This window comes from Lithobates pipiens, unplaced genomic scaffold (assembly GCF_037356315.1).
Source record: "Lithobates pipiens isolate NorthernLeopardFrog02 unplaced genomic scaffold, aLitPip1_a1.2 Scaffold_22, whole genome shotgun sequence".
NCBI classification, from domain to species: domain Eukaryota; kingdom Metazoa; phylum Chordata; class Amphibia; order Anura; family Ranidae; genus Lithobates; species Lithobates pipiens.
Window position 1 is genome coordinate 19743983 of NW_027507784.1, and position 27099 is coordinate 19771081.

Genomic DNA, 27099 nt, shown 5'->3' on the forward strand with positions numbered 1-27099 from the left:
TTCTTTCCCTGTTTTCTCTCTGGACACTCCCTTAGATTTTCAAAGTTAAACATATTTTTTTGAAGAAAGGCTACATACACATGATAATCTATGTTTCTTGGTCTGAATGGTAATCACATTGAGTAATGGGTATGTGTGTGTATGTATATATAATGTGTATGTGTATATATGGTATAATACAGAGATATTTCTCTTGGTTGGGAAAAACCTTTTTGTTTCCCGTATTATAGGTTGAAGTAAGCCTTTTTTTTTATTATGTTTGGTCGTGTATACAAGATGTTATGCATATGTGTATATATATATATAAAAAAAAAAAATGTATATATAATATTTATTTATTTTTGTATTTTTGTATAAAAAAGTTGGAATGTGTTTCTTGTTTGCAAGATTCTCAAAATAAAAAAATTGCCAACTCAATATTGAAGCCTACGGACTGAGACTGGGATGCCATTAAAGTTCATGTGCGTGTAAAAGGCAGGCGTAGCAATACTTTTGTTAATATAATGTATATACCTTGGAGAATAAACCAAGCCTTGGTGATAAAGTTTCTGGATTATATGAAGAAAACAGTCAAGAAAACAGTTTCATGTTTATGTTTTGAGTTTATTTTCCTTTCTACTGCTTTCTTATTTCGTTAAGATGATGAACAGTTAAGAAGTGGGCGGGGCAGGTTTTATTCTGTCATAGTACAGAGCAGGTGGGGAAGGGGGGGGGGATTTATGAATGAAGCTGTCTTATTATCATAACTCTGTCTCATAATCTGTCTCGCTGCTCCTGTTAGCCATTGGCCTGTTTTGGGGCAGACTTGTTACCTTCCCCACCTTTATAATTTAAATATGCAATAGTAACATCCTTGACAGCGTCCACGATGGGTTTATACCAGGCCGGACCGCTCTGTTCTTTTTGCTCTTCACGTATTTCTTTGATCTGCTCACGGTACATGTTGGCATGCCTCGGAAGTCCCTGGTCCATGAAAAGCTGCTGATTCTAAGAACACATTGGGATTTAGTATATACTCTGTATTTAGATCTACAACAACAGTTCTCCTCTGATATGTAGTCTTAATACTGTTTGGAGCAACAAAAAAAAAAAAAGAAAAAAATCTCAGAGGGAAAGGACAAAGAAAAACGAACACATAGAATTTTTTTTTTCAAAATTTCTGTTTTTCTTTTTCCTTTCCCTTAGAGTTTTCTTTCTTTTTTTTTTTTTTAACATTTTACCTTCTGCTAAAACTTTTGTGAATCAGTACTGCTTGGACCTTGAAGAAGCTTGTCCATGAAAAATGTTAGTGCAAATAAAAAAAGGACAGTACTCAATTTTCTTGGTCACAATTACACTAATACGGCTACAATCGCCTCAAGTATGTAACTGGCCATAAGATACCTGGTATTGTAGGTCCTAATGATGTTACACAGCAAGTTTGGTTAGATTGATATAGCAATTAGACTGTTCCCAAACCAAAGATTACCTCTACCCACTGTGGGATTTTAGGAAAATGTGAAGTGAAAAAGAGCAGCATCGAAGGAAAGATTCTGTGAGTTTACTAGGTGGAAATAATTGACATTTTATGACCAGACATTCCCATTGGACTAATGGTAATTAAAAGTAATTAGGCATAATAGTTCATCATCAGCATGTATAGACCATTGGGACAACTCACAAAAGATTCTCCATAGATGGTATATAACTTCCTATAGGTTGCATAAATATTACCCAGCCCATTTTGTTGGAGAAATTGCCAACACATTGGCAATCTTTATCATATTCTGTGGGGTTGTACTAAACTTCAAGGGTTCTCAGCCTTTTAGCTAAGATCAAGTGTCTCGACTGCCTGATTCTTAGTCAAGAGGTGGCTGGGGTTCCCCAAGGGTCAGCCTTGGGGGAAGCATCCCTTTTTGGAGGGACGCTCGGGACGCTTCCCCAAGGCTCCTTGCTGCTATTGGCCCAAGGCTTAGTCACCTGGCAATGAGAGGTGATCCCCCTACCCGACCATTCATTGTGAGTGTGTCGTGGTGATTTTTTGGTGACACGTGCTCCTGAAGCTCCCAATACAGTTAGGCTGGTCATAGCTGAGCCTAAAAGTTGCAACTTTGGCTTATACAAAATCCAGAAGGAGATTGTGGAGGACCTATTGGGCATGGAGTGTAAAGCTATATTTTGTGTTCCGTGCTTCCCTAGAAATGGATACTATGACATTACCTTTTGGAACAAGGAGGATGTGCAGACCCTTATGTTGCGAAAAAGTGAGAAGGCAGATGATCCCCTTTTGGAATTATCTTTCTGTGTAGTGAATCCAAGCAGCGGGTGCCTGTGACTGTACACATATACAATCCCTTTGTACGAGATGAGGAGATACTGGCTTTTCTGTTGCTCACTAACGTGTTAGGGATCTTTAATGGTCATAGGAAATTCTGGGCGCAGTTCAAGGTTGACTAGGAGGGGTGCGGCACCCCCCACAGGTTTTCTCATTAGGAAGAAACCAAGGCTATCTGTTGTATCCTGACCAGAACGCATTTTGTTGGTCCTGCTTGTCATTCGGTCACACAAAAGAAAATTTTGGCTCTGGGCAAGTATGTAGCAACTGCTTTAAGGCAGGACATGTTATGATCGATTGTCCTGTTGGGTGGGCATGTCACATCTGTTGCAGAGAAGGGGACCTTGCCAAGCCTTGTCCTGTAGTGTATCGTGACAAGCTGGTGGTTGTCAATGTAGGTCCTAAGGGTGGTACAGGTGAGACTGTCATGGCTTAGGCCCCAGTCTCCTATGCGGATGTGGAGCAGGGTGTAAAGCCCACCGAAGGTGTCCAGGCACCTGACACAGTGCTGGAGTCTCAAGTTCCCTCTCTGGATCCTCCCAGTGATGCAGGTAGGGAGGAGAGGGATTTTTCTCTGATGGAGGAATGTGTCCCTGAAACCCTGGCAGCAGAGGGAGAGGAGGAGGTTGACGAGGAGGAGAATGAGGAGCCAATGGAAAACCCCAAGGGGAGGAAGAGGAGATGGACCAGAGTGTTACCCTGAAAAGAAAAAGTCCAGAATCTCCATCCACCTCTGGTCAAATAGAGGAGTGCCCAAGCCATGCATTGTCTGGTGGTGATCCAGATGGGTCCATTCAAGCTTCTACCAGCTCAGGACAAGCCAAAAGCTTCCCAGGAAGTAACAGACTCTCGGAAGTTGGCTAAAAAGAAGCAGTGTAAAATAGAGCTAAAGGTGGATATGAGAGGTGTTCACGTGGAGAATATGCACATGACAACTCGCAGAACAAGATCAAGGGGGTAGTCCCCCTCTTGAGGAATGAGGATACTGCTTCCTTAGTGACTTTATTGCCCAATGTAAGACCATATGATGCAACTAAGGCTCTCTTCCTTGAATGTGAGGAGCATTCACTCAATCTGTAGTAGAGCCACTGTTTTAAAGTTGTTAGCTGCATCTAAATGTGACATTATTGTTTTGCAGGACTGCAATTTATCAGAAGAGCCCAAGGAGGCTGAATGGCCATATGGTGCTGCTGTTTGGTCTCTAGGGGTGGGGAAAAATAAAGGAGTTGCAGTGCTTTTTAAGAGTAAAACATTTTAAATAAAAAAAAAAAATTGTGGTGTAGGGAAGGTGTGTGGTGGTGTATTTTGAGTATGAAGGGGTGGTATGTGGGGTTGTGGGTGTGTATGCAAGTACTAACAGGAGTGAGAGGGTTGAGTTGTTTGATAAATTAAGGTTATTTCTAGGGAGGAGGGAGCCCACTTTTATGATAGGAGATTTTAATTGTATTTTGCGAGATGGGGATAGGTGTGGGGGAGGGGGTGGAGGGAATATTGATATCTCTGGGAAGGAGTTAGGGGATCTCATTAATACTTTTAGGTTAAGGGATATTGGGGGGGATGGTGGGTTTACATATTTTAGTGATAGAAGAACTGTGGTTTCATGTATTGCTTTTTGTTTTTGTTCCAGGAACTGGAGTGTGGAATCATTTTCATGTAAATAAAAATTACATTTTATTAGCAGTCGAAAGCCAGGTAACAGATACCCTCGATTACTTGGATGTGCAGGTAAGTGGTAGGCCCACTTTCATTTAGGCTTGTGCAATTCGTTTCGTAACGAATCGAAATTCGGCCGGATTTTGCATATTTCGGACATTCGAATGCATCCGAATGTCCGAATAACAAAATAACGAATAACAACGAATACGAAAGAAATATAACAAATGAATTTGAATGAATTTGGTAATTATTTAAAGATCTAATGAAACAAAAGGTCAGCTGAAAGTAAATCTTATAGTCCAATCAGCTAATTAATTTTGTGCCGGAGGATGGATTACTGGCAAAGTGCATTCCTGAGAACTGAGTGAGAAGGGCGTTGTATTGTATTTGAGCCGAGGAGAAGAGACGTTGTCATTGTGTGTGTTAAAAGATTCAATAAACAAACGACTTTCCAAACTACGAATCATTATCACGAATGTCTATACATACATAAATTCATAAAGTGAATTTCAACGAATACAAACGAATGAATTTGACACTCTACGAATAATAACGAATTATCCGAAAACGTATTAACGTAACATAACGAATATAACAGAACAAAATGATGTATTTTATGAATGACAACGAACCGAAACTAAACAAAATTTTCCATTGTGCACAAGTCTACTTTCATTGTGTGTCTGCATTTCTGTATTCAGTACGCATTATCAGTAATGATATCCAACTACCTCACTGATGCTTCTTTTTGGCATTCATTTCCTTCTCCACCTCTATTATAATACAGCTGACAATGCACACTCAGGGCATGGCTGATGGGAACAAAGCTAAGCCTTAGGAAAATAAGCCTTAGGTTCCATCAAAATTTCTAGATGCTTGGAGGTGGGTCAAGCCAAGTTGTTGGAGGATGACTGCTGTCAGACAATTTAATACTGGGAAATCCCTAAGCACAGAGCGGGAGATACTGGTGTCCATCAGAATAACCACCATTGACGGCTGACGCCTAGTTTTACTTTGTTCTAGTGGGGTAGAATGCCTGTGTCTATCTAGGAACAACAACCATTGATGGGTCTTGTCATCAAGGTCCTCTACTGCAATCACACAAGACTTTGTGGCCAATTTCACGTAGATGTTGACCACAGAGCTTCTGAGTACATCCCCACACATTCTCCTGCAGATTCAGTCTCTAATTTTGCTGTGGCTGTAGGCAGCCCCCAGATCAGTTTTGTTGGGCTTGTTGGCATTTGGTTTGCTGTTGTCCACTCATCAGTTGAACTGCTTTTGGATGTTCTAAGTTCCCACATCCTTCAACAGACAAGAAACAATATAGAATTTGTGTACTCACTAATTCACTCACTCATTAAAATCATTTTCTTGATGTCCATTGGGGGACACAGTTCTGCTTTCTATAGACTGAGGCATGGAGAAAAGTGGAGGGGTTATCCTGGATCCCTCACTGAGCTCCGAGAAAAGGATTTCATTGGGAGTCTAACAGGGGCAGGAAGTGAGACAAAATCTCCCATATGTGACCATGGACAGTAATAAAAATCTGACAAAAATTTGAACTCTTCCCCACTCCATCCAAAATGAAAATTGGCTGCAGTTAGGCTTTAACGAGAATGTGAACCCAACATTTAATTGTCCTGATATGTGCCTGCAATACCATGTACATGTATGATAAAGTCACCTGTTCTTTCTGTATTGCTTCCTTTATGTTAACATCCCTGGTGTTCCTGCCAAACCCTCTGCTTTCCTATTAAAAACTGATCACACTTAGCCCTTGTACACACGGTCGGAGATTCCATCGGAATGTGTCCAATCGGAGCGTTTTGTCGGATATTCCGACTGTGTGTGGTCTGCATCGGACTGTTTCCGTCGGAATATCCGTCAGACCAAATTTTCCAACTTGCCGGAAATATTTTCCGACAAAATTCTCCGATCGGACATACTCCGATCATGTGTAGAGAATTCCGATCGGACAAAGTGCCACGCATGCTCAGATCAAATTCCTACATCAAAGCTATTGGCTACTAGCCTGAACATAGTCCCATCGTAACGAAATTACGTCGTCACATTCTGAAAGATCGGATTTTCCGCCAACTTTGTCCGACCGTGTGTATGCAACAGTTTCGGACAAAATCCGACGGATTTGGTTGTCGGAATCTCCGACCGTGTGTACAAGGGCTAAGTAGGAGAACACACTGTGGTCAGGCCTCTAGCTATGCTGGGAACTCAACCTGCTCTCCTCCAATGATCAATCACGTCCTAACATGCCCCCGCTGTTTCCCCTTCTCTAGCTCTAAGGCCGCGTACACACGGGCGGATTGTCTGCCCAACTAAGTTCGTCAGACAATCCGACAGACAGTCCGTCCAACTTTTGAATGAACGGACTTGACCACACACGATGAACAGACAGTCCGCTGAAAGCTTGCACGATGACGTGTACAGCACGTACAACGGGACTAGAAATACGACGTCCAATACACTGCAATGCAACCTTCGGCGTGTAAATCCTTTCTGAGCATGCGCCATACTTAGTCAGTCCAACTTGCCTACACACGAGCGGACTGTCCGCTGAAACCAAGTTTGGACGGACAAAATTACGGTAATTCGGAAAGACTTAGTCCGCCAGACTGTCCGCTGAAAAAGTCAGCTGAAGCCCACACACGAGCGGATTGTCCGCTGAAACACGTTTCAGCGGACTAAGTTGGCCAGACAATCCGCCCGTGTGTACGCGGCCTAAAGCTCCTTATGCAGCTGAGAAGAGAGGGTATGTGATCCTTTATAAAAAAAAAGGAAAAAAATATGTTTTTAATGTTTTTTTTTTATATCTATACACAAATGATTTGCCTTTCATTTATATTTTAAACTGAAATTTTTGTTTTACAAGGTGATTGTTTATAATCATTTTAAAGTGGTTGTAGAGGCAGAAGGTGCATTCTATTTATTAAGATAAAAAAAAAAAAAAACTTCTGTGTGCAGCAGCCCCTCTCCACCCCTCTCAGCCCCCCTAATACTTACCTGAGCCCCATCTAGATCCAGTGATGTTGCACAAGAGACTCGGTGGTCTGAGACTCCCCTCCTTGATTGGCTGAGCCAATGAGGAGAGAAAGGGGGCATTGCAGGGCCACAGCTCCATGTCTGAATGGACTCATGGAGTTTCAGCTCGGCTCGGGTTCCCTTATAGCAAGCTGCTTGCTGTGGGGGAACTCAACAGGAGGGAGGAGCCAGGAGCACCAAAGAGGCACCCGAGAAGAGGAGGATCAGGGCTGCTCCGTGCTAATCCACTGCACGGATCAGGTACGTATTAATGCCCCTTACACAAGATCGGACTTTCCGACAACAAAACCGTGTGATTTTTGTTCGAAGGTTGTTGGCTCCAACTTGTCTTGCATACACCACGGTCACACAAATGTTGGCCAACAATTACGAACGTAGTGAGGAACTAGATGTACTATGTGTTTTTTCAGCTCTTTTGCGCCACCCTTTGGGCTCCTTCTGCTAATTTTGTGTTAGTAGAACTTTGGTGAGTGTTGTCATTTAGCGCTTTTATTATTATTATTATTATTATTATTCTTGATATCACTTGAAAAAAAAAAAAAACCTTTGAAAATGTGTTTGCAATAACTCCATCAGCTTCATTATTATCCCATTAAAGAAGAAGAGAATTGTTGCGCTGCATTTGGAGATTTCCTAATTTGCCGCGTCACGAATGTTAATTCTCCAATATGACCGCTAGTTTACAAGACCGGCCGCTTCTGCGAATGCGTGGACTTTTGTGCGACGGACTTGTGTACACACTTTTGGAAAGTCCGACAACAAAAAATTTGTTGGTGGAAAATTTGAGAACCTGCTAGCCAACATTTGTTGGTGGAAAGTCCGACAACAATTGTTCGATGGAGCGTACTCACGGTTGGACTTTCCGCCAACAAGTTCACATCCAACATTTCCCGTTGGAAAGTCCGACCGTGTGTACGGGGCATTACATGTTTGTTATTTTTAATGAAAATAAATGAGACTTTAGTATCACTTTGCCCTTGTACACACGGTCGGAGATTCCGATGGAATGTGTCCTATCGGACTGGTTTGTCCGATATTCCGACTGTGTGTGGTCTGCATCGGACTGTTTCCATCGGAATATCCGTCGGACCCAATTTTCCAACTTGTTGGAAATAATTTCCGACAAACTGGTCCGATAGGATCATGTGTAGAGAATTCCGATCGGACAAAGTGCCACGCATGCTCAGATCAAATTCCTACATCAAAGCTATTGGCTACTAGCCTGAACGTAGTCCCGTCGTAACGAAATTACGTCATCACGTTCTGAACGATCGGATTTTTCGACAACTTTGTCCGACCGTGTGTATGCAACAGTTTCGGACAAGATCCGACGGATTTGGTTGTCGAAATCTCCGACCGTGTGTACAAGGGCTTACAGTGAGACAATTGCACAATGTGTATTTGCATTACCCTCTCCTTCTGTCGTATGACTTGCTCCAGTTTCTCATTAAAGATTATTTTGTCTTCGTCCATCTTCTGTATGAGCTGCTTAATGGTCTTCTGCATATTGTCCCTCTCCTCTTCCATCTTCTGTTCTTTTCGAGTCTCCTGCAACTTTTTCAACTCTTCTTCCATTGCCACAATTTTTTTCCTTGCGTTTTCCTCTGACAAAAAGCACAAACAAGATATACATCGAAAAATATCCCGTTTTATTATGGTTCAGCATAGGGGAAAAGGAAAAATATGGCGTGAACCTCTTTGGCCCTTCAATAGGAAATGGCTACATGATCAGATTGGCAAGTGCTCATTGCAAAACAATAATGGTAGTGGAGACCTTGCCAGTTGCTATACTGAGTCTGCTGGAGAAATGATCTTCTTGTCTGCTAACTAGGTAGCTGAGGTCTGAGAACTGTGAAATGAGAGAGTTCTCATGCTCACCCATATCCAGAAGGTAAGTTGTATACTATACAAAAAAAAAATGCACTTTTTGGCAGATATCATACAGCCATTAGTCTTTAGTTTGGCTCAGTCAAAAAAATAAAAAAATAAAAATAATAATAATAATAATAATAATAATATATACTTTTCCTGGTGGTTCACTTTTAGATATCAATTACAGTGTTTTAACATGTACAGTGTTTACATTTTTCAAGGAAATTAGTAAATGAGATCACATAAACCACTGACCTTCCTCTTCCTTCTGTTTCTTATTGAGAGCTTTGTCCTTCTGTATAATTATATTTTCAGAACCTTGTTGGGAGCTTATGAATTCCTGTAGCACCTCTTCCGCCTGGAGAACAGTAGAGAAGTATTTGGTTTGGAGTATACAGTGGAACCTTGGTTAACGAGTAACGCGGTTAACGAGCGTTTTGAAAGATGAGCAACTTTTTAAAAAAAAAATCCTCACTCGGTTTGCGAGTGCTGTCTCGCAAAACGAGCAGAATTCAAGCTAATGCAGTGTGCAGTACCGCATTTGGCCAGAGGTGCGGGGACACCGGCGGTGACACTCGGACGTTCGGAAATATTCGGAATAACTTGGAAATACTCTAAGCCCTTGTACACACAGTCGGAGAATCCGTCGGAATGTGTCCTATCGGACCGTGTTGTCGGATAATCCGACTGTGTGTGGTCTGCATCAGACTGATTCCGTCGGAATATCCGTCGGACCCAATTTTCCAACTTGTTGGAAATATTTTCCGACCAACTGGTTCGATCGGACATACTCCGATCATGTGTAGAGAATTTTGATCGGACCAAGTGCCAGGCATGCTCAGATCAAATTCCTACATCAAAGCTATTGGCTACTAACGCTGAATGTAGTCCCATCGTAACGAAATTACGTCATCACGTTCTGAATGATCGGATTTTTCGACAACTTAGTCCGACCGTGTGTATGCAACAGTTTCGGACAAAATCCGACGGATTTGGGTGTCGAAATCTCCGACCGTGTGTACAAGGGCTAAAACACTCACAAATACTCTGTTCCCAAGTGTTTCCGGGGTTTCCGGCTTCGGCCGAACTGTCCCGAATATTTCTGAGGCTCTCCGGCGCCCCCCCCACCTCTGGCCACATGCGGTATTGCATGCAATAGAAGTCAAGGCGGAACAAATTATCTTTGTTTCCATTGACTTCTATGGGGAAACTCGCTTTGATATGCTTTGGATTACAAGCCTTCTCCTGGAAGGAATTATGCTCGTAATCCAAGGTCCCCACTGCCCTCTTTGGCTCTGAAGAAAGGGGGTCACTCCCGAAACACGTTAGCCATTTCCGTAGAGGTATTTACCAATTCCTCTGACATCTGGTCTGGATTCGCCAAACGTTTGGTGCGATGGATCTATTTGTATTGATTTTGCCTTTGATCAATACTCGTTTGTGAGTAGCCATTTTGCTATTTGATTTATTTTTAAATAAAGCTGTTTTATGGTAATGCACTAGGTCAGTGCGCCTTCCCCTCTTTTGTATTGTTCCACTGTATAGGAGCATATACCGCCTCCAGGACTAATACAAATGGTCAATCTCTCTAAATATAATATGCTCATAGACAAACAAAACATATCCTTGTGGTATTTACAATGTGATCCTGTGACCCAGTACAACTTAGCAACTTATTTCCCAATATGTGTGTTCCTCATAAATAAGCAGGGGTACCCAGAAGCAAGCCAAATGGGTCACAATATTAATTATATGTCTATATGTTAATGATAATGGGACCAAAGGGCATTATACAATCAAGAAATTAATTTTAATTAATTTTATGATGCATTTAAACAATTTTTTAAATGATGTAAGTCTTCCCACCTTTACACCCTTTCCACTTTCCATCTTGTACTTCTTTTCTATGGCTTTCAAGTCATCCTTGAACTTTGCGTGTCCTCCCTGGATGTGGTAAGCTCCATCCTTGAAAGCTTTCTCAAAGTCCGCTGAATGCTTCTTAATGAGAGCCTGACATACCTCCCGAGACTTTGCCTCGTTCATGGCACTGAATTCCTCTTTCTTCTTCTGTATGTTTTCCTGATGGTGGGGAGATATACGGACATTGGTCATGTTAAGTGTTGTGATTTAGTTCCTCCTCTGAACCATTATTCTTGGTAACCCCGATGGGATTTCAACACTGGAGCTTTTAGGCATGCAAACGTTGGTCCTAAAAGGAATATCTCTTTTCTAGAACTATTTACACAAAATATCTTCTATTTGTGTTATGGTCTCTACAGATTAATACAATTTTGAAAAGTTCAATCACTTATGGTTTGGACTGGAAGCTCCATTAATTCAAAAGTAATCCAAACAAAACTCCAGCTAAAACTGTATTACAGAACAGCAAATGTTGTATAATTGTGTAAATCGATTTGGAAAGCTTCTTGCAGCCCTGCCTGATGAAATAATAGGGCCAAAAAACAGCTTTAAGTGGTTGTCATTCTATACATGGTAAAAAAAAAACCTTCTCTGTGCTGCTCTCCTCACAATTCCCCCCATGTGGCGACTGGTGCTGAATATTTTGGGGGGGCAAACACAACCCCCAGGGTAGGTCGGGGGATGGCAAGCAACCACTCCCCTAGGAGATCAGACAGGAAGGTGACGATCCGTGCCTTCCCTTCCCAAGACTAGGTGGTGCTGGATCCTGGAAGTGGCTGTTGCTGCCCCTTCGCCTGCTGCTCCTCGCTTCAGCTGGTGACGGGTCGCCGATTCTGAGGGAACACCGGGGCAATTGTTTCTCCTCCCAGCCAAACAGGAAGCGAGTCCTAAGACTCCCTGGCCAATCAGGTCTCAGGACCCGCTTTCTGATTGGCCGGGAGGAGAAGCAGGAAGACATTAGCGAATATTAACACGCAACTGGGTGGGCTCAGGGTACAGTGCCCAACTAGTTTTTGGTTAAACTAGTCTTTTTAACCACTTGCTTACTGGGCACTTAAACTCCCCATCCAGACCAATTTTCAGCTTTCAGCGCTGATGCACTTTGAATGACAATTGTGCGGTCATACAACACTGTACCCAAATTACATTTTTATCATTTTTTTCCCACAAATAGAGCTTTCTTTTGGTGGTATTTCATCACCTCTGCCTTTTTTTTTATTTTGTTATAACATTTTAAAACGGGTAATTTTTGTCTGTTGTTGATGTATGCTGATGAGATGGCAGTGATGGGCACCAATAGGTGGCAGTGATGGGCACTGATCGGTTACACTGATAGGCAGCATTTCTAGGTGGCACTGATTGCCAATACTGGTGGGCATTGATAGGTGGCACTGTTGGGCATTGATAGGTGGAACTTGTGGGCATTGATAGGTGGCACTTGTGTGCATTGTTAGGTGGCACTTGTGGGCATTGAGAGGTGGCACTTGTGGGCCCTGTCAGATGGCATACATGAGGCATAATTGCCTCTTCCTTTTCGGGACCTATGTCCCTTTTAGGTGAGCCGGTAATCAGCTTTTTTTTTAAACGATCACAAGCTCTTGTTTTGATCATGTAATCAGCTGTCTTTGGCTGACAGCTGATAACATGGTAAGGGGCCCGGGACCGGCCCCTTACTCGAATCGATGATTACCCGAGTCTCAGAGACTCGGTGATCAGAGCATGTGTAGGGAGTGTGCACAGGGGAGGCCATCATATGACGGCCTCCCGGGAATTCAGATCCGATGTCAAGTGGTTAAACATGTGTGCAAAAAAAAATGGCAGCCAAAACGCTATTGGCTCAAGTAATTATGCTGTAAGTTTTTCCCCTCTTACGATCAACGTAGCAGTTAATGATTAATATACAGTAGGTGCCGCCGATATTGTGCCAAACTCGCTGCTGTTAGCAGGCAGATTGACAGCTGCAAGCCCCGTCACGGGGGCCAGCGCCGAGCTCTGCCGCTCCTCCCGCTCGCCCCCAATACATTTCTATGGATGTGCGTCATCTCGTGGGGGGGCGGCGAGCACGAGAAGCACAGCTCGCAGCAGTGATTTCCAGCACGTTCCCATCACGCTGGAAACACAATATCGGCGGCACCTACTGTATGAACATATTGGTTGACTAAAAGTTACAGCAATTGTCACTGCAGAGTCTCAACCCAAGAAAAAAGCCAAAAGTACTGCAAATGTTCCAGAATTATTTGTGTAAATTTTTTTTTTAATATTTGTTTTTTTCAAACCCAATAAAGAAAAAATCTTACCATATATTCCCGAAGAAACTGCTGATCGTTGTCATTGAAGGACTTTTTCAGAAATATCTTCAGAGCTTCATCCTCATACTGACTGCTCAGAGTCATGAAGTCAGCAAGAGTTTCCGTCGGCAACCCAACTGTCTTCATCTTATCCTCATAGTGCTGCGTCGCTTCCCGAACGGCCGCTTTGTTCTCCATCTCAGCTAAAGAAAGCGCGGCGTCCTCCATGCAGGCAAACTTGGAGGAGCTTATAGCTTCAGTGTAAATTTTAGCCAGCTCACCCAACCCTGAGAGGAGGAGACAAATGGATTAGACATGTGCATTTCGTTCCGTTCCAAATCGAAATTCGGACAAATTTTTAATTATTTGGAAATTCGTATGCATCCAAACAAATTTCCGAATTATAAAAGTAACTAATTTAAACGAATCCGAAAGAGTGAACGAATTTGAAAACAAATTCAAGGCAAATTTGAAAAAAATAGAAATCTATTTTCTAAAAAATACAATAAAATAGAATATAAAGCAATAGAATATATATATATATATATATATATATATATATATATATATATATATATATATATATATATATATATATATATATATATATATATATATATATATCTATATATATATATATATATATATATATATATATATATATATATATATAGAAAGGCCAGTATGGTGGCCTGAAATTATGGGAGGAGCCCAGTGGAATATATAACCAGCCCGTTCGCCTGTCTTCCTCGTCGGTTCCGGTGCGCGATACCTGATACGTCAGGTATCAAGGGCCGACTATCCAGACCAGACGCAGTGAGCCTGTTCGTCAGTTCCCGCATTTTTCGTCCCCGTCTTGACAACTCGTCTTCTCGTTTCATCAGCGTCCGTCGGTTTCGCCGTCGGAGTGTCGTCGTACCCATCGAATTTGTCGTCGCACGTCGGGCTGACTGTCGCAGGTAGGGCTTCGGCACCCCCTTTTTTCAATTCATGTATTTCGATGTACCGTCAACATTCCCTGTGCTCACGAGCCGCTCGCTGCTTTCAAATCGAATGTTTTCCGTGGCCCTCGTACGCATGTCACTGTTTTCTACTTTCGATGTAGTCGTTATCACCTTTCGACACGTTCGATTACGCCACGTCAGGCGATCCATTCGCAGGTACGGCATTCGAAACCGTTCGACTGCCCGAGCATTTCTATTAGTATCGGTCGAATCGTTCGACTCACAGCCGACTGCTTGTTACGACAAGGCAAGCAGTCCGCACGTTTCGCTTGGTCTGCTTCAAATCGAATATATCTCTTCATTCATGCAGTTATGTTCTCTATTTCATTTCATCTCATTCCAAGTCATTTCAGTCCCAGTCATTTCTGCCGTTTTGAATCATTTCTGTCACTAGTCGCGCTCCGGCGCGAATCCTGTCGCACCTCTGGTGCACCGATTCGCTTTGAAGTGCCCCAGGGTTTGGCCTCATTTCGGTACATGCTCCAGAGACTGAATCACTCGCAGGTTCACGCACGATCCCTGATTCTTGTCTTTGTCATGGCATATAATTTCTGTCACTTATTACGCTCCAATTCGAATCCTGTCGCATTCTTCTATGCACCGATTCGTCTTGGTGTGCCCAGCTGCTACGCCTCATTTCGGTACATGCTCCAGAGACGGATTCTTTGTAACCTACAGTCCAGTCGTTGAATCCTGTCTCTGTCATGGGATATCATTTCTGTCACTTATTACACTCCAATTCGAATCCTGTCGCATTCTTTTATGCACCGATTCGTTCTGGTGTGCCCAGCTGCTACGCCTCATTTCAGTACATGCTCCAGAGACGGATTCTTTATTGTTACCATCAGTCCAGTCGTTGAATCTTGTCTCTGTCATGGGATATCATTTCTGTCACTTATTACGCTCCAATTCGAATCCTGTCGCATTCTTTTATGCACCGATTTGTTCTGGTGTGCCCAGCTGCTACGCCTCATTTCAGTACATGCTCCAGAGTCGGATTCTTTGTTGTAACCATCAGTCCAGTCGTTGAATCTTATCTCTGTCATGGCATATCATTTCGGTCACTTATTACGCTCCGATTCGAATCCTGTTGCATTTATTTATGCACCGATTCGTTCCGGTGCGCCCAGCTGTTACGCCTCATTTCAGTACATGCTCCAAGGACAGGATTCATCTGTTTGGTTCAAGGGCTCGTCCTCTGATTCTTGTCTTTGTCATGGGTTTCATTTCATTTCACCTATCACGTTCCGGTACGAATAGTCACATCTGTGTACCAAATTCATCCCGGCGTGCCCCAGGAATGGCCTCATTTCAGTACATGCTCCAAGGACAGGATTCATCCGTTTGGTTCAAGGGCTCGTCCTCTGATTCTTGTCTTTGTCATGGGTTTTTCATTTCATTTCACCTATCACGTTCCGGTACGAATAGTCACATCGGTGTACCAAATTCGTCTCGGCGTGCCCCAGGAATGGCCTCATTTCAGTACATGCTCCAGAATCCGTTTCGTGCTCAGTCGCAAGTTGTGGCATGGCGATCCGGATCTCTGTCATGGCAAGTTCTCTCATCTCACGGTCACATGCCGCTCCCCGGTTTGGGTCCAGTTGATTTTTCAAGGTTTGGATGCCTACCAGGGGGGCCTTGCTCCTCGGCCTCACTTCATTATAAAGTTGCCTCAAAAGGGAAGAACACAGCTTCGTTTAGGCATGTTTCGTTGTTTTTCTCCACATACAAGCGTAGACTTCGTGCAATCGTCGTAAATACACATCCAAGCGTAGACTTCTTGCAATCGTTGCAAGCACGCATCCAGAGATAGACTAATCGCAACATTGTAGACCCTCGCACTCATTGCAAGCACGCATTCGAGCGTAGACCTCTTGCAATCGTTGCAAGCACGCATCCAGAGATAGACTAATCGCAACATTGTAGACCTCTTGCACTCATTGCAAGCACGCATTCGAGCGTAGACCTCTTGCAGTCGTTGCAAGCACGCATTCGAGCCTAGACCTCTTGCACTCGTTACAAGCACGCATTCGAGCATAGACCTCTTGCACTCATTACAAGCACGCGTTCGAGCATAGACCTCTTGCAGTCGTTGCAAGCACGCATTCGAGCATAAACCTCTTGCAATCATTGCAAGCACGCATTCGAGCATAGACCTCTTTCAATCGTTGCAAGCACGCATTCGAGCATAGACCTCTAGCGATCATTGCAAGCACGCATTCAAGCGTAGACCTCTTGCAATCATGGCAAGCGCGCATTCAAGCATAGGCCTCTTGCAATCATTGCAAGCTGATGTCCAGGCACAACTTATGGCAATCATTGCTGGCAGGCACTTCTGGCTGCTCAATAGGTTGCTTTGGGGAAAGCCTGGATACCTTCCTAAATGTTCGTCGTATTACAGGGTACTTATACTTATAGGCATAGTTGATCCAGGGAAAATCCGATTGCCTCTCGAGGGGTCAGGAAGGAATTTTTTCCCCTACTGTAGCAAATTGGGCTATGCTCTGTTGGGGTTTTTTGCCTTCCTCTGGATCAGCTGCGGGCGTAGAATTGGGGTGTCGGGTGGTGTGATACCTTATTATTTTGATTTGTGGTTGGACCGGATGGACTTCTGTCTTTTCCGGCCTGGCTACCCATGAAGCCTACTGTAAATCCTTGCAATCGTTGCAGGCACGCGTCCTAGCATAACATCTTGCAATCATGGCAAGCACGCATCCTGGGTAACATCGTGCAACCATCGCAAGCACGCATCCAAGCATACATGCAAGCACAACTCCCGCAGTCTTCGCAGTACACATGCGGTAACACGAATTGCTCACAGTCACCACGTACACATCTCCTGTGACAAACTCCCGGGCAATTGTCGCAAGCACACGTTCAAACACAACCTTTAGTCATGCCAAGGCTCGCGACTTAGCATAACTTCTTGCAATCATTTGTTGCAAGCACGTTCTCAGTGGCACGCTAACTGGCTACACGTCATTTTCAGCAGCACTTAATTGGCCACTCGTCTCCTGTGGCTTTTCTTACAAGCCACTCACTGTTGCCTGTCTGTCCGTCTCTTCCTTGGGACAGTTGAGTTCAACTTCCGTCCGCACCAGGATCATGTTGACACACACGACTGGCTTCTTCCTGTAGCACGCCCAGGCTATTTCTAGCCAGCGTTCAACATTTCTTATCCTTACAATGCTCGGAGAGCCATCTGTTGTTACGGCCCATACAGCAAGGTCCCCACTACGAGGCGTCCAGAGGCATCAGCCCATCGGCCAATGCTCGCCCATTACAACTGCCATCTTTACGGACATATAATATCCTCGCATATTCCCCAGTTTAGTCATCCAAAAGACACCCACAGTCCCTTCACGGCATGTCGAGCGTCGCTATGCACATCATCCCTCAGGGGTCGCGCCTTTGTGTCACGCCTATTGGTCTTTCTGTCCCTCTCACAGGATCCAGAGCAAGTCCTCAGCCGGGTTCCCGCGGCAATAGCAGTCCTTGCTATGCGGGAGGAGTTCCTATCGTCTGGGAATGACGTCTCCCTGTTCATTCCCTCCGTGTCTTCCCTTTCTCCCCAGGTGATGACCGACGCAGCGGCCTCCACGGGCTTGCGGCTGTTTTTTTTGGCCACCTCTGGCTCGCAGCTCCCTGGCCTCCCCAGTTACTGGCAATTCCTGGCTGCGCCAAGGCGCCCTCTCTGTTGGTTATATCCTTCCTACGTCGACTGGTCCAGCTCTTGTTGTTATTTCAGTTCAACATCCATTCTTCCTTTATCCCCGGTAAATTCAATCAGGCAGCGGACGCCCTCTCCCGCTTTTAACCTTGTCTCGTTTTCGTTCAGGTACCCGGAGCCGGACCAACATCAGCAGCTATCCCGGACTGGTCTCAACTGACCCTGGATTAGTCCCTCACCTCCTAGCGGCTACCCAACTCATTTGATCACTCCCTTTCCCGCAATACCCTCAAGGCCTATCAATCAGCCTGGAGGGCCTTTAACCACTTCATCACGTATCACAGTACAGAGACGTCCCGTGTCAAGCAAGTCATAGCCTTCATTTCCTACTGCCACTCGCAGTTGGCGTTATCCTTTAATACGATCCGGCTATACCTGACCGGTGTACAACATTTCACGTCCCTCCAGGACCCTACCGTACCCTTCCTATTTTACCACGCCGTTCGGGCTGTTATGCGCGGTATCCAGAAAGCGCCAGCCGATGGCCGGCACCAAAACGACTGCCTATCACAGGAGACGTTTAGAAATATGTCAGATTTCCTGGCCACTTCACCTTTTCGGTCTCCACATTAGTGTCATTTACAAGCAGCCATACACCTGGCCTTCTACGGCTTCTTACGGCCAAGCGAGTTTACTTGTTGTAGCCTCACAGCACGCATGCTGTGCGAGCACCACCTGGTCCGATACGAAGACCATTTCGTCTTACACTTAGCAGTCTCCAAGACGCAGCAGCTTGGCTCGGCTTCGGACATACACCTCTATAAGTCCAACAACCGCTGGTACCAGGTCGCCATTCTCACGCGCCTGTCGACCCTTTTTTGGCTGATCAACCAGGAGTTAGTCCTCTTCTGCCATTTCTCACTAAACCTCTGAGCGCTGCCCGGCGGAACGTGTCAGGATACTCCCGGGTATCCTTCACCTCTGTCCTGCTCACATTATCAAGAAGTTGAGCAGATGGAGGTCCACCTGTTCCGCCCGCTACATACCCAATCCGCAAGCGGAGATGACCCAGGCCTATGTCGAGCTCACCCAGTAACAAACTTGGATCAATTAAATGCAACCCCTACCTGAATGTTTTTGCCCCCTTATTTTGGTATACCGTACATCGGACCAGGGCACACTTTCAGGTCCATTTCAAGTAAGCGAGTTTATGTTAACCTTGTTTGTCATCCTTAACCGTATCGGTCAGAGGGCTCCACACCATAAATAGAAAGGCCAGTATGGTGGCCTGAAATTATGGGAGGAGCCCGGTGGAATATATAACCAGCCCGTTCGCCTGTCTTCCTCGTCGGTTCCGGTGCGCGATACCCACCCACCCATCCCCTTTTTCAGGGCATTTCTCAAGCATCATACTCCTCATGAGAGTACTCATTTCACTCCATTCATATTCATTTCATTTATCACCCACTTTCTATCTAAGGTATGCCCCCTTATTTTGGTATACCGTACGTCGGACCAGGGCACACTTTCAGGTCCATTTCAAGTAAGCGAGTTTATGTTAACCTTGTTTGTCATCCTTAACCGTATCGGTCAGAGGGCTCCACACCATAATATATATATATATATATATATATATATATATATATATATATATATATATATATATATATATATTTAATATATATTTTTTTTATTCTGTTCTATTGTTTTTCTATGCTATTCTTTTCTATTATTTTCTATTTTATTCAAATCTTTTCTATTTGAATGCAAATTCATTCTATACAAAATTCGAATTTCGGAAAATGGTTATATAGAAAAAGAATGAAATTGAATTGTAATAGAAAAGACTACAATAGAAAAAAAACAATAGAACAGAATAGAACAAATAAATAATAAAATAAAATAAATATATATATATATATATATATATATATATATATATATAGAGGCAAATAGTATAAATATAAAAGCAGTCCAAACCCTGAATCATATAAATACTAAAACAGCGCTGTTTTAGTATTTATATGATTCAGGGATTGAACTGTTTTTATATTTATACTATTTGCCTCCATTTTATCATGTTTTTAACAGCTGCTTAGTTTCTTTTTTAGTATTTTTTTAAATATTTTTCACATCATAATTAAAAAATACTGTTATTTATACATATATTCTTTCTTGGTGTGTGCACTGCTATCAGAGCTGTGGGACTGATCTGGTCCTGAGTAGGGGTACTGCAGGCCTATGTTATACTCCTTCCTTTCTCATATATATATATATAAAACCATAAATTAAAAAAAAAAGTCTGAAAAAACTGAAGGATATTTGAAGTTAGAGAACCCTCATACGGTACCAGTATCTTGCAGCCGGTCCGGCGATACCGTACGAGTGTGGATTCACCTGGTGTCTTTCAACTTACTTTCCAGGCTGTAGCTGAGCAGCCAGCTATTTGCATGGCCCTCTTCTGAAGAGTCCTCTCGCCACCGGACCACCTTAGAATCCTCCTTCCAGTTACTGTGCCTCGGGCTAGCCAGTCCCGAGACTCGGAAATGGATGGATCCGCAGCCCAGGCCACGAGGGCCCCTGAGGTCTGGTCAGGAGGACCAGGACCAAAAAGACAGAAAGATCTTCTGGACCGGAACCCAGAAGCACGTGACCTCAGTACCTTAAGTACCCTCTCCTAGAATGCACAGCGAGGCAACACACCCTCTGGTTGGTTCCAAGAGAGATTTGCACCCAATGCATCCAACCGGACCGCTTTCTTGTGCTTGCCAGAGGTGACACCGACACCTATGGTCAAGCAGAACACAGTGCAATCCAGCCAAACTGATACTGAGACCATACATTTAGAACAATTACCCCCAAAACCCAACTATGGTTTTAGGAACATTTAAATTTACAAAACATATAGCGTGTGCCCTTAGGAGCCCGGTGCTACATATATATATATATATATATATATATATATATATATATATATATAATATAATTTTTTTATTTGCTATTGTTTTCTAGTATTTTCGATTGTATTCTAATCTTTTCTATTCAAATTTAATTTCATTGTATACGAATTTCGTATTTCGCAAAATGGTTATATATAGTTTACTTTTTCAAATTCGGTAAAATTTTTTAGAATGTGGTACAATTTTTTTGAATTTGATCATTTTTATCTAATGCGGTCAAATTTTTTCGAATTCGAATACGAAACTTAATGAATCCCGAAAATGAATGTAGCGAATGCCACAAATCTAACTAAACTAATTTAAGCCCCATACACACTATCAGTTTTTCTGCTGAGTTTTTCCTTCAGGATTACCAAAACTATGTAGTAGGGCCGGCCTGATTGCATACAAATTGAAACTCCTAAGGTTTCACCTCATATTATATGGCTTTGGTAAATCTGAAGGAAAAACTGAAGGAAAAAAAAGTAAATCTGAGGGAAATCCCTTATAACTTAGCAAAACTAATTTAAATACCGTATTTATCGGTGTATAACACATTTTAAAAGCAGGGGAAAATCGTGGGTGCGTGTTATACGCCGATCCCCCGAAATCCTGAGCCTCTGGGCGGCTTTCAGCCGCCTTCGGCTCTTCAAGGCGACTTTCGGCCATCTTCGGCCATTCTCGGCAACTTTCGGCCACCTTCGGCCATTCTTGAAAGCTTTCGGCCGCCTTTGGCTCTTCTCGGCAGCTTTCGGCCCCCTTTGGCTCTTCTCGGCCGCCTTCGGCCGCTCTCGGCAGTTTTCGGCCACCTTCGGCTCTTCTCGGCGGCCGAAAGCTGCCGAGAATGGCCAAAGGCGGCCGAAAGCTGGCGAGAAGAGCCGAAGAACTACCGCACGCCGCCGAGATACACATCCGGCTCTGTATCTTGGCGGTGGCATTTAAAAAAAATAAAAAAACAAATAGCAAAATAAAATAAAATAGACAAGGCTGCAATGGGGGACAAGACTGCATAAGGCTGCAATGGTGGACAAAACTGCAATGGTGGACAAGGCTGCATAAGACTGCAATGGTGGACAAGGCTGCATAAGACTGCAATGGTGGACAAGGCTGCAATGGTGGACAAGGCTGCAGATGACACTGATGGGCATATAAATGTAAGTTTTTTTTTTCTCCCTTAAACTTCCCTCCTAAAAGTTTTTTTCCTTAAAATTCCCTCCTAAACTTGGGGTGCGTGTTATACGCCGGCGCGTGTTATACGCCGATAAATACGGTAACAAGAAATAACCATGAATAAAGCAGACAAGGGTGTGACATAATTTTTTTTTAGCATACCGGGATCACACTTGCAATAGGATTATTAAATATTTGTTTCCCTATTGAGTGGAGAAGGATTTGCATATTTTGCAGTTAGGCACATTTTGGCCAATTTTTAGGCAACCTCTTGGAAAATTTGGATGAAATGTTTTAATAACACCAAGACCGTTGCTCACCTGCAGAGTTTACAGTTTTTTTTTTTCAGAAAATGCGATATATATATTTTAGGGATATATAAATGTATAATAATAATAGTGTGTGACTGTGGTATATGTCAGAGCAATAAAAAAAAGTATGAAAACAATAAAAATAATAATAGTGTGTGACTGTGGTGGGGGCATTAGAGTGTAAGCTCCTCTGGTGCTGAGACTGATGTGAATGATTTAGCCTCCCACAGAAGGACCCCTTTATGTACAATGGGTTAGGAAGAAACATTTGATGAACTCACTGTGTCCGGTCACTCTGACTGTGTTATTCACTGTCTTTGTATCGGCATTTTTCCAGATGTAGTCACAGAATTCCTTGCACTGACCCACAAAGTTATTTTCGAGCTGAATGTCAGGTATTTCCTCCAATGTCTGAAGAAATTCTTTATTGTTGGTGGGAGAATCAAACACAAAGCATTTCCGGTTTCCAAAATACATTTGGAGGCGAGTTCTGGGAAGATTGTATGCCATATCCCTTGGTGTTTTTTCAGCTGTGTACATGGATTAAGTAGAAAAAGATAGGTGTATAGGTGTTAGTTGATTTACTGTTAACTGTTGACATTTGCTGACATTGTGTCTTCTTGAGGATTTGTGGGTGAACCTGATAATATTGTTCTGTTGGTCTGGAGTAAATGTACGGTCAAAGTCAGCTTCCCATTTTGTTATACAGAGTAGTTGTTGGTCCTCGAGGGGAGGAGGGGGGGGGGGGTGATCAATTGATTTTAGGCTTTGGAAAGTACTTGGGGCAAAACCCCTTTGTTGGAACAGTAAGGCCTCGTACACACGGGCGGACTGTCTGTCCAACTTAGTCCGCTGAAACACATTTCAGCGGACAGTCCGCTCGTGTGTGGGCTTCAGCGGACTTTTTCAGCGGACAGTCTGGCGGACTAAGTCTTTCGGAATTTCCGTAATATTGTCCGTCCAACTTTGGTTTCAGCGGATAGTCCGCTCGTGAGTAGGCAAGTTGGACGGACTAAGTATGGCGCATGCTCAGAAAGGATTTACACGGCGGAAGGTTGCATTGCTGTGTATTGGACGTCCTATTTCTAGTCCCGTCGTACGTGCTGTACACGTCATCGCGCAAGCTTTCAACGGACTGTCTGTTCATCGTGTGTGGTCAAGTCCGTTCATTCAAAAGTAGGACGGACTGTCTGTCGGATTGTCTGACGGACTTAGTTGGCCAGACAGTCCGTCTGTGTGTACGCTGCTTAATCCTCCAAGGTTGTGAGATTGTGACTAAAGATAGGTGGAGACGGTAAAGAATGCAAAAAGTGATGTAGTTGAAGGGCCCGCTAAAAGTCTAAGTGATTGTCAAGAATTGGGAATTCTAAGGATATCGGGGCAGTTGCTGAGGCTGCTCCCTTGATATCCACACCCAAAAGGGTTTGTTAAGGGGACTATTACGGTACTAAGTAAATAATTCATAGAAGACAAATAAGAATTTAATAAGAGCAAAAAAAAAAATTGAATCCATAGAAACTTCCATATTGTTAAAATCATATACACCACAATTTAATAAACTACCGACGGGTGGCCCCGTAAGGTTTCTATTGAAGAGGGGTATAGAAACGTTTCCTCTACCGGTTTCGCGGCGAACCGCTTCTTCAGGAGGATAGTCTACAGAATAAATAAAAATATTTGCAAATAATCAAATAGTAGCGAATCATATAATGATATCATATCATATCATATAAAATTCTAAGTGAAATGGACCAGTAGGGCTCATTAATAAAGACAGAGCAGGCCAGAGGTCCACTGACCGGAAGTGATAATCCTGGTAGTGACTGAAGTCATGTAAGGCTCAAAAAGTCATGTCATGGAGACCTGGGGAGAATTGTGAATTTTCCAGCACTGGGAATAATGCAGAGTCTCGGGAAGAAAGAGAGGTTTGTACAAATAGGTGAGAGCATGTTCATGTCTTGGGTCCTGTTAATGGATGTGTTCTCAAAGAAAAGAACGTGGTAAGGTCTCGTAGCAACCATGGTGCTCTAGGCAATGGTACTTGTTCTACTGCTTTTATGTAGAGTAGATCAAAGGCTGGTCGGCATTTTTTAATTCAACCTATCACTTTTATATTCTATGGTCTAGATCCAGAGTTGGGGTTGATTTACTAAAACTGGAGCACACAGAATCTGCACCAGATTTTTACACTCCTCAGTTTTAGCCAATTAACCCCCTTGAGCCTTTTTTTTGCAGATTATTTAAGCTGAAGTCTGGGTATGAGTATTTTTGCATAGTTACATCGATCCAACGTGGACCCAATGTAACTGCATTTTCCTTACCTGTGGGATCTCCATGGAAGCTGAAGTCAGTTACTTGGCACAGGCACCTTTCCAAGAGCACTTTGCACGTTTTTGCAATGAGTGCAAAGCATTTTTTGATTGGATGAGGCAGGGAGGTGGGTGATGACATCATAATCTCCACCTCGTCCAATCAGAGAAAGCCTTTCATTCTTTGAGTAAAGGCAAAGTGTTCTCTGAATGGCATCCGTGCCCACTGACTCCTTGGGTGCAGCAGGGCAGTCACTCAGCATATAATGTGGAAGCTAGTGGAGATCACTGTAGAAGTGGTGTAGTAGTGGTGCCTTCCACCGTAGCTATACATACTTACATTGGTACAAGCTGAGCAAATGTAACTTTGCCAAAAAAGCCATACCTAGAATTCAGCTTTAGTTTGGCTGAGCCCAACCAAAACTGCATTGTAACATTCGTAAAATAATACATGTAATGTGCAACCAGTTCAGGCCTGAATATCTCAACAGGAAATTTCAACCACAGTTTCAGTAACGCAATTTGTATAAATATTTTAAAAAGTGCCCCTGTCACCTTGGTGAAAAGAAATAGCTGATAGCCAGGTTGTAGGATCAATATGTACTTGTCCGGTGACTGGTCAAATTTTTTGTTCCTTCAAAGGTGTTACTGACATTTTCCTGCCCACCGGACAGATCCATACTGATCTTCTTTTACAGCCTGTCCATGATCTATTTTCTCACCCAGGTGACTGGGCTGCTTTAGAGCATGGATAATACAGAATACATACGCTTTTTAAGCTTTAAAGCATTCTCCAGGTAGTCGTCTGCTGACACCCGTCTCCCTTCGATCTCCAGTTTCAGATGGAAGTCTCTCACTGCCCAAATAAAAATTGGGAAATGTCTGGAAAATGTCTGCTCCTCGTCATCATTGTCCTTTGATTTCACCTTTATTAATTCAGTGAGTTCCCCTACAAATCTGTCAAAGGTTTTTAAGGAGATATAGAAAAGAAAAAAGAAAAGTGCCAAAAAGCCTGGTAGCAACATATTGAGTGTATAAAAAATGCATAGGAAATAGGGAATGTCCATGAAGCAATAGGAATGGATGGGGTCAAAAACGCTGAAGGCTTGTGCAGTACAACTTTAGAGGCAGGATCCAGAGTCCCTCTGCACTGCCGCACCCCACCATTTTTTCTGGGCTCCGCTTGTCCATCTGGGGGCCCGTGACCAACATGGCGGGTGTTGGCAGCTGAAGGGGAAGGAGAAAAGAGGACACACATCCACTCCTCTTCCCTTCTTGCTGTGACCCAGAAAGCCATGTATATGACATCACTTTTGGGTCAGCTTAGCTGGGAAAGCGATCTGCATTGCAGAACATTCAGTGAAGCACAGGGGAAACAAGAGGGGTCTTTTAGACCCTGCATGTCTAATTAAAGAGAACCTACCACCTTAGACCCCTTTCACACCAGGGCGCTTTGCAGGCGCTATAGCGTTAGAAATAGCGCCTGCAATCCGCCCTAAAAAAGCTGCACCATTGTCTGTAGTGTGAAAGCCCGAGGGCTTTCACACTACAGTGGTGCGCTGGCAGGACATCAGGGAAAAATCCTGCCAGCAGCTTCTTTGGAGCGGTGAAAGAGCGGTGTTTACTGCTCCTCCACCGCTGCTCCCCATTGAATGGAGCAGCGCTGTAATAGTGCTGGCAAAACACCACTATTGCGGTGTATTGCTGGCGTTTTTTAACTTGGCCGCTAGCGGGGGTACAAGAGCCCCGGCTAGCGGCCGAAATGTGGCGCAAATCCAGCAGTAAAATGCCACTAAACGCCGACGCTATGGGCGGTGTGGTGTGAAAGGGGTCTAAAAATCATCACATAGGGGGACTTTTTGTCCCCTATGTGATGAAAAAAAAAGTTAAGTAAAAAATTTTATTTTTTTTTGCAAAAAAAAGTTACACCCAAGCACATAAAATCCCTCCTCCCCCAAAAATTTTTTGGGGGCCGCCTACCTCCCAGATATAGGCATGTATGAACCTAAACGTATGCGTCAGGGGACACCTATGTGTGAAAGCGTTACATATTGCCGCGCACAAACCGGAGTGAGATCAATAATTCTAACACAAGACCTCCTCCATAAGGCCGCGTACACAAGGGCGGACTGTTCGCCCAACCTTGTCCGCTGAACAGTGTTTGGGCGGACAGTCCGCTCGTGTGTGGGCTTTCAGCGGACAGTTTCAGCGGACAGTTGGACGAACAAGGTTTTTCGGAAATTCCGTAAAACTGTCCGCTGAAACCTTGTTTCAGCGAACAGTCCGTCCGTGTGTAGGCTTGTTCGACAGACTAAGTTTGGCGCATGCTCAGAAAGGATTTACACGCCGAAAGTTATAATGCAGTGTATAGGATGTCGTATTTTACGTCCCGTCGTACGTGCCGTTCACGTCATCGCGCACGGTTTCAGCGGACTGTTCGTTCGTCGTGTGTGGCCATGTCCGTCCATGCTAATTTTGAGCGGACTGTTTGCCGAAACTGTTGGACGGACAAAGTTGGGCGAACAGTCCGCCCGTGTGTACGCGGCCTAACACTTAACTGATACCTATAGGGGGCCTTTGAAACAT

General features: G+C 43.6%; 1 protein-coding gene across 1 annotated transcript in view; it reads right to left on the reverse strand.

Annotated features, from left to right (window-relative positions):
* Positions 1 to 582: 582 nt before the first annotated feature.
* LOC143923373 (guanylate-binding protein 3-like) overlaps positions 583 to 27099 on the reverse strand; it is a 55665-nt gene continuing 29148 nt past the window's right edge. Inside the window, exons 5-11 of the mRNA XM_077447000.1 lie at positions 25283 to 25470; positions 22486 to 22734; positions 13120 to 13397; positions 10769 to 10981; positions 9158 to 9260; positions 8441 to 8634; positions 583 to 987 (exon numbers count right to left, since the gene is read on the reverse strand). Of these exons, the coding sequence (XP_077303126.1) occupies positions 778 to 987; positions 8441 to 8634; positions 9158 to 9260; positions 10769 to 10981; positions 13120 to 13397; positions 22486 to 22734; positions 25283 to 25470 (1435 nt within the window). The 3' untranslated portion in view covers positions 583 to 777. The remainder of the gene's footprint in view (positions 988 to 8440; positions 8635 to 9157; positions 9261 to 10768; positions 10982 to 13119; positions 13398 to 22485; positions 22735 to 25282; positions 25471 to 27099) is intronic.